Source organism: Lasioglossum baleicum, chromosome 5 (genome assembly GCF_051020765.1).
Source record: "Lasioglossum baleicum chromosome 5, iyLasBale1, whole genome shotgun sequence".
NCBI lineage: Eukaryota > Metazoa > Arthropoda > Insecta > Hymenoptera > Halictidae > Lasioglossum > Lasioglossum baleicum.
Window position 1 is genome coordinate 2,859,646 of NC_134933.1, and position 12,875 is coordinate 2,872,520.

A 12,875-nucleotide genomic window follows, 5' to 3' on the forward strand; every position below is an offset into this window, starting at 1 on the left:
GAGTATAAAATCATTTTAAAATATGTACCTGTAACAAACACTTGCCTAATATTTCCAAAATCGTGTCCAGTTACTTGTTCGCCCGAGCGAAAAAGTCCTCGAGTGCAAAGGGTTAATCCTTAGCACCTCGTACATTTTATCCTCAGCATCACAAATCATTAAAGTGAAGGTCATAACTACGGGTGTGCAATGATCGGGTCGGGTCGCGATCTCAAAAGTTTACAAATTTCGGGTACCCGAAATGGCAGTTGGGTCGGGTCAAATCAGAGTCCCGAACAGTGATGTGATACGGGGCACTTTTCACGCTCATGCGCAAGTTTCGGCAGGAACGTATCTGCGTCCGAAGTTTGTGGGTGTGGGGAACTGTGGCGGCTTTGGCGCTGCCCTACATTTAGCACTGCAGTACATACACCAACAACTCCAGCACTATATTAGTAAGCAAAACAGTCGTGTCGCCGCAGCAGCGACAGTGGTTTTAAAGTTCATATTTCAAATATCGCATTATCAGCGAAAACGGAGTGCGGAGGGTTAATATGCACAGAGTTATTTATCGCTGCTTTAATCACAGACTTGCCCCAACTTTAACTTTGAGTACTGAAATATTGCAAACTTTCGGGACCCCGCACAGTGGTCCCAAATCCCGAAAACACGGCCAAAACCTCAAAAATGAACTTCCTCCTAGGAGTTTGTAATTCTAGGGTTGGGTAAAGTGATGTTATGACCACTGAATGCCACCAAGGAAAAAAGTAAAAAGTTTATGGCACGGTTCTGCAGTCAGTTTAAAGTTAGCCTTCGTTTGATGAGCATTTGTCGCGCGCATTAGTAGGAAATTGAACGCCCCCTTCTAAAGTGCATAACTTCCAAATGAGTGCATCAATTTCAATTCTGCAAAATGGATGCTGTTCCTGGAAGTAAGTAGAATGTTTACCTGTTTTTGTATCTCAAAAATTGTTGGTCATTACGTTACAGGATGGCAATATTCTTTGGAGAACGTAGAAGGTAAAACTTGATGCACGTATTGTAGAATCGTAGACATAAGTTAAAAGTCCCACGTTGTCCCACCAAAATTCCTTTTCTGACGTGTTGCTAATACATTTATCTTTCCAAATTTATAAAAACCCACCTCCAATAGTCTTCTGTTTGCTCATACGAGAGTAAACTTTGTTTCATTTCTATGGATTTTAAAACGCGATTTTACAACTTTTAGTAATGAAAAACGATTCGGATGATTAAATCTTATGTACATAATTTACAATTATACTAATTCTTGATATACAAAGTGCAATTTTGTTTGTCATTTATACATTTTTACCTATCAACCTCTCAAAACACATTTACTGCGAATTGTTGTCTAAATTTTAATCGACCATTTTGTTTTTCAAATTTTCGAGTTCATATTCGTAATCAGTGACCCCAAAGACCCCAAAAAGATCATTTTCCAAGCAGACCTAACCATTTTTTAATGTATATGTCCGCCACATTGGATCCACATATTCGTAATCAGCGACCCCGAAAACCTCCGAGTACGAATTTTTGGCATTCAAGTACGTTTAGAGGTTTTGGCCGGTTTTTCGCGATTTGGGACCACTGTGCCCCGACTCGACCCGACCCGACTGCCATTTCGGGTACCCGAGCTTTATAAACTTTCGGGATCCCGACCCGAACCCGAAATTTCGGTTACCAGCACCTAGTCATGACTACACAGCGGATTTTACGCATTTATGACAAAAATGAGTACTTGTAGTTTGAAACATTGAAAGCAGACTAATTTCCGAAATACTTTTATATCATTTTCAGCCTATTGAGCATATTAAGAGAGAAAATAAATTTCTATGTCACTCCGGTTGGTTGCAATTCAGGTGGAAAATTTTTATTTTGCATAAAGATCCGCTGTCTAGTCACGAGAACTAAAATTTGTACTCTGAGCAGCTAAAATTGAAAATGTTCACCCATTTACTATGATTTCTTTTATCGATCTGCATCATTCCAATGTAAAGAAAAATAATATTTCTAGTATTGCTTTCGAGCAGCAAATTATGTTAACGTCGCTAACGAAGTGCAATGGATTCTCATGTTCTGAACAGTGCACAAGGCTCGAATAATTTCAAATATGTCTAAATTATCCACTTAAGGGTTAAGAAAATAATCTCTCATTATTCGGCGAATATAAATCGTTCGAACGTTCACGGCGGCGCAGAAGTTGTATAATTAATACTGGTCGAACCGGCTCGGCTTGGTTTGTCGCAGGTTTGGCACACGCATTGGCGACGGACGGCCATGCTGTGCGAAAGGACGTTTTTTGGTCGGTATTGTGCGAACGTCTCTCCTCGCAGACAGAACAAACGGAGAACGAGCATTTTCTTTTCATTATTTTTTTTCGCACAGCTGCCGATTCGCTTCTCGAGTTTCTCTTGGGCACATCCAAGATTATTGCTTGTTTGGTCGGACAAAGAATTAACAAGAACAACAACAACAACAATGTAACCGATGACGGCGGCGAGTGTAAGGTATGTTCCGTGGTAAAATTTTTCTCAATGGTTTCTGTTTATCCGAGGCGATCGAGGACCAACGTGTTGTTGTCGCGTTCCTCGTGTTTTTGGCGGAAGGACGCCGGCTCGCCGCAGTCGCAAACAGTGACAGTGACCACGGGGCAAATGTTCGCCACACGGCCACTCCTCGTATGCTATTTACGGCCAAGGATTGCGTTTAGTATTCGTCTCACGGTGCTAACCTCGCCACTCTCGAGCTGGCGAAGATCTTCCGCGTGCTTTCTGCTCGGTTCCGGCATCACGTCGTCCAGGATCTTCAGCTCACGTTGCGTGAATAGCAGGTCCAGGGATTTGCGGATTCCGATCATTACCACCAGCTGAAACGTCGAAAGGAGCCATTAATTCAGAGATTTTTCGTCTTACAATTAAAGTCATCGAATAGTCGACATTAAGCTTACAACAGACTGCTGGTCGCTTTCCAAGTTCACGATTTCATAGACTACTTTGCAAAGATTAAAATGCGGAGGGGTCATTCCATGCCAAATCGATCACTTTTTGCAGGCACCATCGTCGATTTTGTTCTAAATGAAATATGTTGTAGTCCACGTGAAATTAGGGGGGGTTTATGTCATCGTTCTGCCGGTTTCGAATTTTTTTTATAAATGGCAGGCCTTCACAGTTTTCAATTTTTGCCCATTTTGGCGAAAACGGGCCTCACTTACGAATTTTTATCTCAGGAACTGTTTGTCCGATTGAGCTACATTTTTTCTTGTTTTATTCGAAAAGGATTGGGCTATTACAAAATAATTTTTTCAACCTCGAAAATCAACTTTATAATGTCGAAAAATTTAAACAAATTCTTTTTTTACGTTTTTTTCGATGAGGGGCCAGAGTGATTTAAATTTTGAGAAAAATATGGTAATTTTTGTGGCTCCATCTTTTTCAAGGGCTCATTTTAAAGGGAAAACTTCAAGGAATATAACCATAGTTTTTCAAAATTTAGATCACTTTGGCCCCCCATCGAAAAAACGTAAAAAAAAATTTGTCTAAATTTTTCGACATTATAAAGTTGATTTTCGAGGTTGAAAAAATTATTTTGTAATAGCCCAATCCTTTTCGAATAAAACAAGAAAAAATGTAGCTGAATCGGACAAACTGTTCCTGAGATAAAAATTCGTAAGTGAGGCCCGTTTTCGCCAAAATGGGCAAAAATTGAAAACTGTGAAGGCCTGCCATTTCTAAAAAAAATTCGAAACCGGCAGAACGATGACTTAAACCCCCCCTAATTTCACGTGGACTACAACATATTTCATTTAGAACAAAATCGACGATGGTGCTTGCAAAAAGTGATCGATTTAGCATGGAATGACCCGGAGGAAACCCGTAGCTAGAGGATTTCTTCTGATAAAAATGAGACAAATAGTGTCAGCAGATAGTGTTCCTGATTTCTCAACATTTTTAATTTCTCGAGAAATGAGAAATAAGAATAAGACTATACTTCTCGAGAATTCTCGAGAATTTTTAATGAAATAAAAAAATTTTGGAAAACTTTTGATATTTGGATTATCGTTGACAATATTTATCGAAACCGCAAAAAACATTAACTCAATGTTCATTCCTGTCCAATATGTACATTAGGGTGGCCCTAAGCTATACTTGGAGAAAGATTTTTATCGAGATACAATGCACGCAACTATCCCGTATTGTTCCTTAGGTGAGAAAAAGATTTGTGCAAAGTTTGAGATCGATCGGACAAAAGGATGACGTGTGCACTTAAATTGAAAATTTTGAAAATTGTGAAATTCACCTTAACTATGGAACATGGCACATCGTTGGATTTGTCTTTTTTTCTGAATAGCAATATAGAATAATTATATGACCTCCTTTAAATGAAGATAACGATCACCTTGAAATTTCAAAATATAATTTCCAACAAATTTTTTTATTTTGCCATTATATTCACCTTATTGAAGTTATTCATCTTATTAGTTTTTTAATATTTAACTATGTTCCACCAATCCGACCATCTTGAAACTTTTTTATATGTTAGATAAGCAACAGAACATTTCTACCCTTCTTTTCGGAAATAAAGCGTCATATGAAAAAATTTTATTCTACATTTTCGATTCAATTTTTCACGTAGAATCACCCCCTACTCGGTTGTACCACCAGTTACGGGACACCCTGTATATATGTACAAAGTTTCATTGAAATTGGCTGACGGATAATTTCTTATGCTTTCCAATGTTGTACACCCCATAAATGCACACCTCCCGCAGTTTTGAAAACAGTTGGAAAAAAATTGGAATAATGTGTTGGTATTGTATCTTACTGTTGTCGATATGTATTTAGCCACTGCAGTCAACGTAGACATGCAATAAATATAAATGTCTTTTGTCTTTCGGGAGAACGGGTTGATTAATACTGACCATCAGAGGGAACAAAATGGAGGTGCTGCTGAAGGACTTGATGATCCAGAGGCAGGCCAGACAGGTTAGTTGTATCACCGTGAACACGTGCACGCGTTTCAGTGGTACCTGTATCACAATTGTACAACAACCACATCAAATAAGACTTATCAATTCCAAATGAATTTGATTTCAATGCTAACACTTTATCTACCGGAAGCCTAGGATCTTCAATAATTGTATGTACAGTACTTAAAAATCATCTTTCAGCCTAACTGAAATTATGCTGTTAAATAACCCTTAACTATAGACTTTTAAGAATCACGAAATAATCGTAGGATAATGTGTAGAGAATTACAATAAGACCAAAAAGTTCAGAAGAATTGATTCATGGATTCTTATACCTGTCGGAGGAACATGTAGTCCGGCTGGTATTTGACCGGCATAAGCATGATCAGTATTCTGTCGAAGAACTGGAGGCCTTTCAGAGAGGCGACGCCCATGTAGAGGAAAACGCCGAATAAAACAGGCATGGGAATGTGCCTGAGCATCGGTGTCAGTAATACGGAGCAGCCGATCATCAGGAAGATGAGAATGTGGGTGACTCGCTGCTCGCGAACCCCAAGGAACTGCGGTTTTTCACCTGGTGCAGCGCATTCGGACTCTAACTTCAACGAGTTCACATGATTGATAGAGAGTACAGTTGCTGCGACGAACCACGGCAGTCCCATCACCGAGCAGACCTCGATTAGAATCGCGAGAATGAACAGGTCCAGGTGGTAACCGCACCCTTTCTAAACGAACGAATTTGCCTAATTAAAATCATGTCATAACTACACTGAGGATTGTATCACAAAAATGAATATAGATTAATTGAAAAACAGTCGACACATTTACAGGGTGGCTAAATAGTTCGACTCAGGAAGGCTGAATAGTTCAAACGAATGAATTCACACACTTGACCGAATAATAAGTTTTATTAATTCATTAACAATGAAATGAACCAAAAACATTTACAACAAATGTTTGAGATTGCCTCCTTTTGATTCGATACATTTACGGATCCGCTTTCTAAAATTCCCGGCGATGGTCGCGCACTCTTCCACCGTAATCTCGTTCCAGGCACGCGTCAACGCCGTTTTCAGCTGCTCCACTGTGGCGTATCGTCTTCCTGAAATTTTTTGCTCCAGGATGGATCATACTGAGTAATCCATCGGGTTAAGATCCGCGCGAGTTCGGCGGCCAAACATCCTTTCCCCAAAAGCCGGGAAACAGCTCTTTGCAGACGACGATGGTGGATTTGGCAGAATACGCTGTCGCTCAGTCCTGCTGAAGCGTGAATCCGCCCTGGCAGAAGTGTCGCGTTGCCCACGGCTTTAATTCCCTCCTGAGGACACGTTCCTGGTACTCGGCGGCGTTGGTTTTTACGTTTCTCGGGATGAACACCAGTGGCGTCTTCCCGGTGGTGAAGATACCGGCCCAAGTCATGACCGAGGCTGGAAAATGGCTGCGGTCGATGGTTTTCGCGGCCGAAGTCTTCTGCTGGCCCTTCTTGAGCAGCCGGCGGTGATTTTGGCAGTTGTGTAGGGGTTCGACCGTAAAAATTTTCTCATCCGTGAAAAGAACCTTCTTCAGGCGACCACCAGCGACCATCGTCGGGAATTTTAGAAAGCGGATCCGTAAATGTATCGAATCAAAAGGAGGCAATTTCGAACATTTGTTGTAAATGTTTTTGGTTCATTTCAATGTTAATCAATTAATAAAACTTATTATTCGGTCAAGTGTGTGGATTCATTCGTTTGTGCGGTATTTTTATGCTGCTGAAATGCTTTAAAAAATTCCGGGAACTTTTCAGCCACCCTGTATAGTTAGAGAAGAGATTTATGTTTGAGTTGCAGTTGAGGTCTTGGTTGAACAGCTACTTGCCTTCAGTTTGTTTTCTTTCCTGTTGACGATCACGGCGGTGATCTGTTGGTCCATGAAGATCAGTATAGTGCCTAGGAGAGCTGGCAGACACGCGACAATGGCGCTCCACCATGGATTATGTTGAAAAGGCCAGATAACCCATCCGCGGTTGTGCAACGTTGGCTTAAACTCCTCCGGCACTTCCAGTTTTGGCGTCGGTATGTTCACAAAATGATCGAGAGCGCTCATCGAGAAGATCGCGATTATTACCGCGAAATCGCTGACCACCTGTCTGACCTACAATCAAACCGAAATTCTCGTGAAATATCTTCCTCATGAAATAATCGCCGGTACATAATCTGTTAACAGTTTTAGATACAGCTACTAAATGTAATACCTTCGATGGGAAGAAGAGAGCGTTCTTGAAGTCTTTCAGCTCGACGGATAATAAAAAGGTGCCCATGAACAGTATAATTGACATGAGGAACACATCGGGTATGTAGTGCGGTAGATTGCACCCGTCACCCACCAAGGTACCGTTATAGGTCTGAAAGAGAGTTAACGACGTTAGGGACTCGCTCCGATGGTTTGTAATCTCGCCTAACGAGAACATTCACCTGGCATGCTTTCTGGTCCAGCGCCGTCCAATTCACATGATCGTAGCTGGACGGCAGACTGCCGTTCGGAGGTTTGCACCAACAGTCGATGTTGAACTGGTCGTTTGCGTGTGTGTCGATGGGATACTTCTTGCCGATTGATAAAACGTTCTCGATCGCCTGAAACAGAGTATTGTCCGGTGTTCTGCAGTCTCCATAACGTCTCTTAATTTTAGAAACAAAGCGAGACACATCTAACTCGATATTGCCTTGCGACTGGTTCATTGAGGGACGGTGCGGGTCGGAGGAACGCCTGTGGGAGTGGCCGGAACGCTGTGGGAAGGGCTACATTGCGTCATAATGGACGATTAATTGTTCTACCATGATAAAATTTCTCAATTTCAAAGATACAATCCAACCATCGAATATGGTTCGCTGCTGATGCACTATTATCTCTGAATGAGGAGGTGGTGGGGGTTGAAGGAGCGCCTGTGGGAGTGGCCAGAGCTCTGTATGCGTGGCCAAATCGCCCCGCCAAGGAGCTCAGCTTGCCCCCATGTCCATAACATCTCTCAATTCGAAAGATGTAACGGAATAATGAAAAGTGGAAGAAGATGTCCTCATCGAAACGGGATATTGGGAGGGGGAAACTACATTCGAAGCCCAAGAGGAGCACCTCGGTGCGGCTTGTTCGTAACTCGTGACCCAAATGTCGGCTATTTTGCTGATGAAGCGATTCGCGAAGCACGCGGCAGTTTTACCCCATCCAATTAACTGGATCGGCCGAGAAGGACGCTATTGCATAATTAACACAGGCGACGACGACCCAGACCGTGTTCTCCTCGAATGATCCGATGGTTCAAGGTCTCTCTTATCTCTATTAAACTTTGTCGTTTGATCGGCTTACCTTGTAGATAAAGATGAAAGCGATCAAGGTGGCGAAGTTCTCCTCGGTGAACCGCGTGATATAGCAGACCAGGGCGCTGGCGTCGATCGCGACCAGTATCAATAGGATCAGCGTGATCCACGAGCCGATCCAGAAGCGGAAGGACATGTAGTTCCAGCCGTAGATCCTGCAAAGGCGATAGGTCGAGTGAACACGTTCTCATTCAATTTCTGCGTTTTGAAATTTCTATTTTGCACAGAGATCCGTGGTGTGCTCATCATAAAATATATATTCTTGGTTGTCGTGTTGTTGAAAAAATATTTCAAGTTGAATAACGAAGACTTTTGGCTGGACTCACTTGCAGAAGTCGAACACGATCGTCTCGAAGACTAAAACCGGCCCGGTGGAGCCCAAAATAGTCAACGGTTGTCCAGAGAACAGTCCGTACCCGACGCCGCAAACGAAACCGGAAACGAGCGACTCCATAGCAGCCATGTTCTTCTCAGTTGCTTCTCCCAACAGCCCTCCGAACGTGATTATAGGGGAGAGGCAGGCAAAGTATAGAAAAATGAAGGACGCTATGCATTGGATGGCTAGGGCGTCCTTGAAATCGGACAGGTAGAACGGCACTTTCCTCTTGATGTCGTTAATCAGACCACCAAACAGTCTTCCGCTCCTCGATAGGCCTGACTCCTCCCTCAGCTTCTGCTCGTCTGCTTCTTCGTCCGGGTCCTCCTTCGGCTTCTCCTCTTTCGGACGCTTCCGCACTTCCTGAACAACCGGGAGGAAAACTCAACCATCTTCAAATCTAGCTCTACTTTCTTCTCTTCTTTGCTAATCTGACTTTGCCACTCTACTTTGGCACTACTATACAAACATCTGATCTACTTCCTTCCTGCTATATGCAACCACCTGTGCCCCAACTTTTACACTGACTGTTCTGTTCACGATTATTCCATCGCTAATCAAAAGTCTCACGACAACAAATCCAATGTTTGCACAGCCAGAGATCCTTAATATATCACGCTACCTGCGAAGGAATCGCAGCAGGAGGTTCTATCCTGATGGCAGGATCCCATTCTCCTGGTGGCAGGACCGTGACAGCGTCCAGAAACTCATCGATGCCAGCCAGGAGATGATTCCTGTTCTTTGCTTTGTACGCCACGTCGTGGAACACCTCGTCGGACATCAGCGTGGCCATCGCTCGGCCGATTTCATGGAAACCAGAGATTCCACCCTGCAACATAAAAAGTAACATCACAGGCGGTTGTCTCGTTATCTCGAGCCAAAAGTTTGCGGATCGCACGAAGGATTCGAGCGATATCAAACGATAACGAAACCGTCATTCATGTCGAATCGAAATTGCCCAGCGTCTCTCTCTCTCTCTCTGAGAGAGAGAGAGAGACTGGGCAATCAGCGTGGACAATTGCTTCGTTAAAACTTTAATTACTTGGAAAGAGGCGCACAGGCTTTCGAACTCGACGTTCGAGTGGACAGGTCAGGTGTGTCTTACCGTTGGACCGAGCAGGACGAATATGAACCTAGTCGGGACCGGAACTTCCGTCAAATCGCCCATTATCCCGGCCTGGCTCAATCGGATGAACGCTGACAAGGTTTTGTCTAAAAAATCCACTTCCCCGACGAGGATGTTGCTCGCCTCCGCACCCGCCGGTATCTTCCGCATGAAGTGCGTATTCCCCTATTAACAATAATCGTCGAGTTGAATCAACTGCAGGGAAATTCGTCAGAGTCCCGGAACGCTCGAGCCGCTTTCTGTTGATAAGTCTTTTCATTACCAGAATTTTCGACCGACTCGATGGTTCGCGTCATTGAAGCAGCTACGTCGAGCTCTCGTGCTCTCTCGTTTGTGTTTCGCTAACAAAATTGAAGAAATGGAATCAGAGTCGCGCCGCACCGCGCCACGCCGCACTATGGACCAAACCGACGAAATCTGTGTCAAAATCAAAGAACTTTCGATAGAAACGAGATAGAGCGATGAAATTTTTTTTAAATAAAATCTGAAACTTTTCAAAATATGGGATAATTATGCAGATGTACGAACGTTTTTTAACCTTGAAAGAATTCGTTAAACTTGCACAATTTCAAGAAAATTGTGGTTTTTCCAATACCACGCGCGGAAAAAATTTTTTTTAACATGCGACACATTATTTCCTGTAGATTTTTTCACGCTGATTTCAAATCTGGTTTCAAAATTTGTCTACGACCTCAGGATTTTGCAAGAAATCGATTTTTGTGAACACAACGTATGAAATCATTTTTTCGTTGAAATTATTTGGTAACCCACTAGTTTGAAGGAATATTGTATTCTCATATATAAAACACATTTAAAATAATCATAATGAAGTATTTGAACGTTTACTTGAAATCAGCGTGAAAAAATCTACGGGAAATGATGTATAGCATGACAAAAAAAAATTGTTTGGCGCGTGATATTGGATAAACAACAATTTTCTTGAAATTGTGCAAGTTTAACGAATTCTTTCAAGGTTAAAAAACGTTCGTACCACAATCTCCATAATTATCCTATATTTCATCGCTCTATCTCATTTCTATCGAAAGTTATTTGATTTTGACACAGATTTCGTCGGTTTGGCCCACAGTGCGCCGCACAGTGGGCGAGAAATCGATCTTTTTGGACAAAAATCTGCCGACAACTGTTTTTCATCGATTCAATTCGAATTTTTTTTTAAATGTTCGTGAAGGACTATACTTTGCTGACGTGCTGCGCGAAAATCGTTAACCGACACAAGAAATCAAGAATCCTTATCTACAAAGCCCAATAACTCCGATACTTCATCCGCCCATACCATAAATTTGCATGTCCCAGCTGAGTTGCGGACACTTCTTAACCCTAAACCCTAAACCGCAAAATTTTCTTTAAAAAAGCCGAATCAGTTGCTGCAGTTTAATCCAGATTAAACGCGGTTATTATCAGAAGATTGCATAACATTCTTCAGGTAATTACATGTGACAAGAAAGCTGATTCGGTGATATTCAAAGAATATTGTTCGGAGACGGCTATAATGTGCATTAAAATTTATCCATGGTATAAACCACCTCCATCAGTTCATAAGGTACTGCAGCATGGAAGTGAAGTACTTGCTACTTTTGAACTGCCAATTGGTTTGTATTCAGAAGAGCCACAAGAGGCAAATAATAAAGTCTTCAGGAAATCACGAGCTGAAAACTCCCGAATGTGTTGCCGCAAACAGACAAATATAGATATTATACGGCATATGTTATTATCATGCGATCCACTTATAAGCTCTCTAAGAATAAAGGATCGCAAGCACAAGGAAGTTCTTTCTCAAGAAGCGAAAACGCTGCTGTTGGATCAATAAATTAATGGTGAGTCTCATAAGTGCCGAATGTAATTCTATTCAATTGGTAATTCTCAGGGCCAGATTTACAGTTTAAAATTTTGCGGTTTAGGGTTTAGGGTTAAGAAGTGTCGGCAACTCAGCTGGGACATGCATATGGTATAGGCGGATGAAGTATCGGAGTTATTGGGTTTTGTAGATAATGATATTCTTGATTTCTTGTGACAGTTAACGATTTTCGCACAGCACGTCATCAAAGTATAGTCCTTCACGAACATTTAAAAAAAAATTCCAATTAAATCGATGAAAAACTGAGTTGTCGGCAGATTTTCGTCCAAAAAGATCGGTTTTTCGCCCACTGTGCGCCGCGCCGGAGAGCTTGGATCTTTTCTTTCGTGATCGACGGGGAATGGCAATGACGGAATTCGATCTTGATCGAATCCCGTGATGCACACGGTTTAGAATCGTGTTATGGTGGACGTTCGAAACGAATTACCGAATCCGAGGACGAGAAATGGAACCGTACAGTTCTGGAAAGATTGGACTCTGTTGAAAATTGTATCGTAGTTAATGTTTCAAAATTACGGGACAGAGCTGCATTTACTCGCGTTCTTTCTTTTGTACAATTTAAAAGCGTTCCAGAAAAATTGGACCACCGTCTTTTATGCTCTTCACGTGGATTGAAAATAAAAGAACACGATCCAGATGGAGTAAACAATTTAAAATCGCGTTGTGGTTGATGGTCTAACAGAATTATTGGGTCGAAGTGCATTCACTTGAATGTACTGTTCTGTGTCTTCTAAAAAGATTGAAAAAGTCATACATGCAGGGTGAGTCACCTAACGTAATCACCTCAAATATCTTTGTTGTTTTCAAAGATGTCTTGAGGACAAAGTTGAATGGTAAAATGGGGTTTATACAATACGGTACCAAAAAGATTTTTGTTGTTATGTAATTTGTTTTAGAGATATCAAGGTCACCTTCATTTTTTAAAATGGAACCACCCTTTTTTAAACATCTACAATGATAGTCCCTTTCATTACGAATTCAGTGATTATAATTACTGAAGATCACTCTAGGTCACGGACAGAAAAAACTTGTAAAACTAAAATATAGAAGCAGTATAATTTGTATTGCATAATAGCCCCTAGTTATACATATGTATACAGTAGCGGGCAAAAGTTTATTAAGTTAAGTACTATACGATTTGAACTTTTTTGGGAAGCTAGAGCAATTAGTTTACTAAAGGA

At 41.7% G+C, this 12,875-nt stretch overlaps 1 protein-coding gene across 13 annotated transcripts in view; it reads right to left on the reverse strand.

Annotated features, from left to right (window-relative positions):
• Positions 1 to 12,875, reverse strand: part of Ndae1 (Na[+]-driven anion exchanger 1) — a 124,681-nt gene that overhangs the window by 21,561 nt on the left and 90,245 nt on the right. For all 13 annotated transcript variants that reach the window (XR_013009044.1, XM_076424366.1, XM_076424360.1 and 10 more), the window contains 10 exons: positions 9,798 to 9,983; positions 9,315 to 9,521; positions 8,643 to 9,055; positions 8,306 to 8,471; positions 7,420 to 7,578; positions 7,200 to 7,349; positions 6,824 to 7,099; positions 5,302 to 5,691; positions 4,919 to 5,026; positions 2,732 to 2,866 (listed from right to left, as the gene is read on the reverse strand). Coding sequence is in view for 12 of the 13 variants with exons in the window: in XM_076424366.1 (XP_076280481.1) it covers positions 2,732 to 2,866; positions 4,919 to 5,026; positions 5,302 to 5,691; positions 6,824 to 7,099; positions 7,200 to 7,349; positions 7,420 to 7,578; positions 8,306 to 8,471; positions 8,643 to 9,055; positions 9,315 to 9,521; positions 9,798 to 9,983 (2,190 nt within the window). In the remaining variant the exon portion in view is untranslated. The remainder of the gene's footprint in view (positions 1 to 2,731; positions 2,867 to 4,918; positions 5,027 to 5,301; positions 5,692 to 6,823; positions 7,100 to 7,199; positions 7,350 to 7,419; positions 7,579 to 8,305; positions 8,472 to 8,642; positions 9,056 to 9,314; positions 9,522 to 9,797; positions 9,984 to 12,875) is intronic.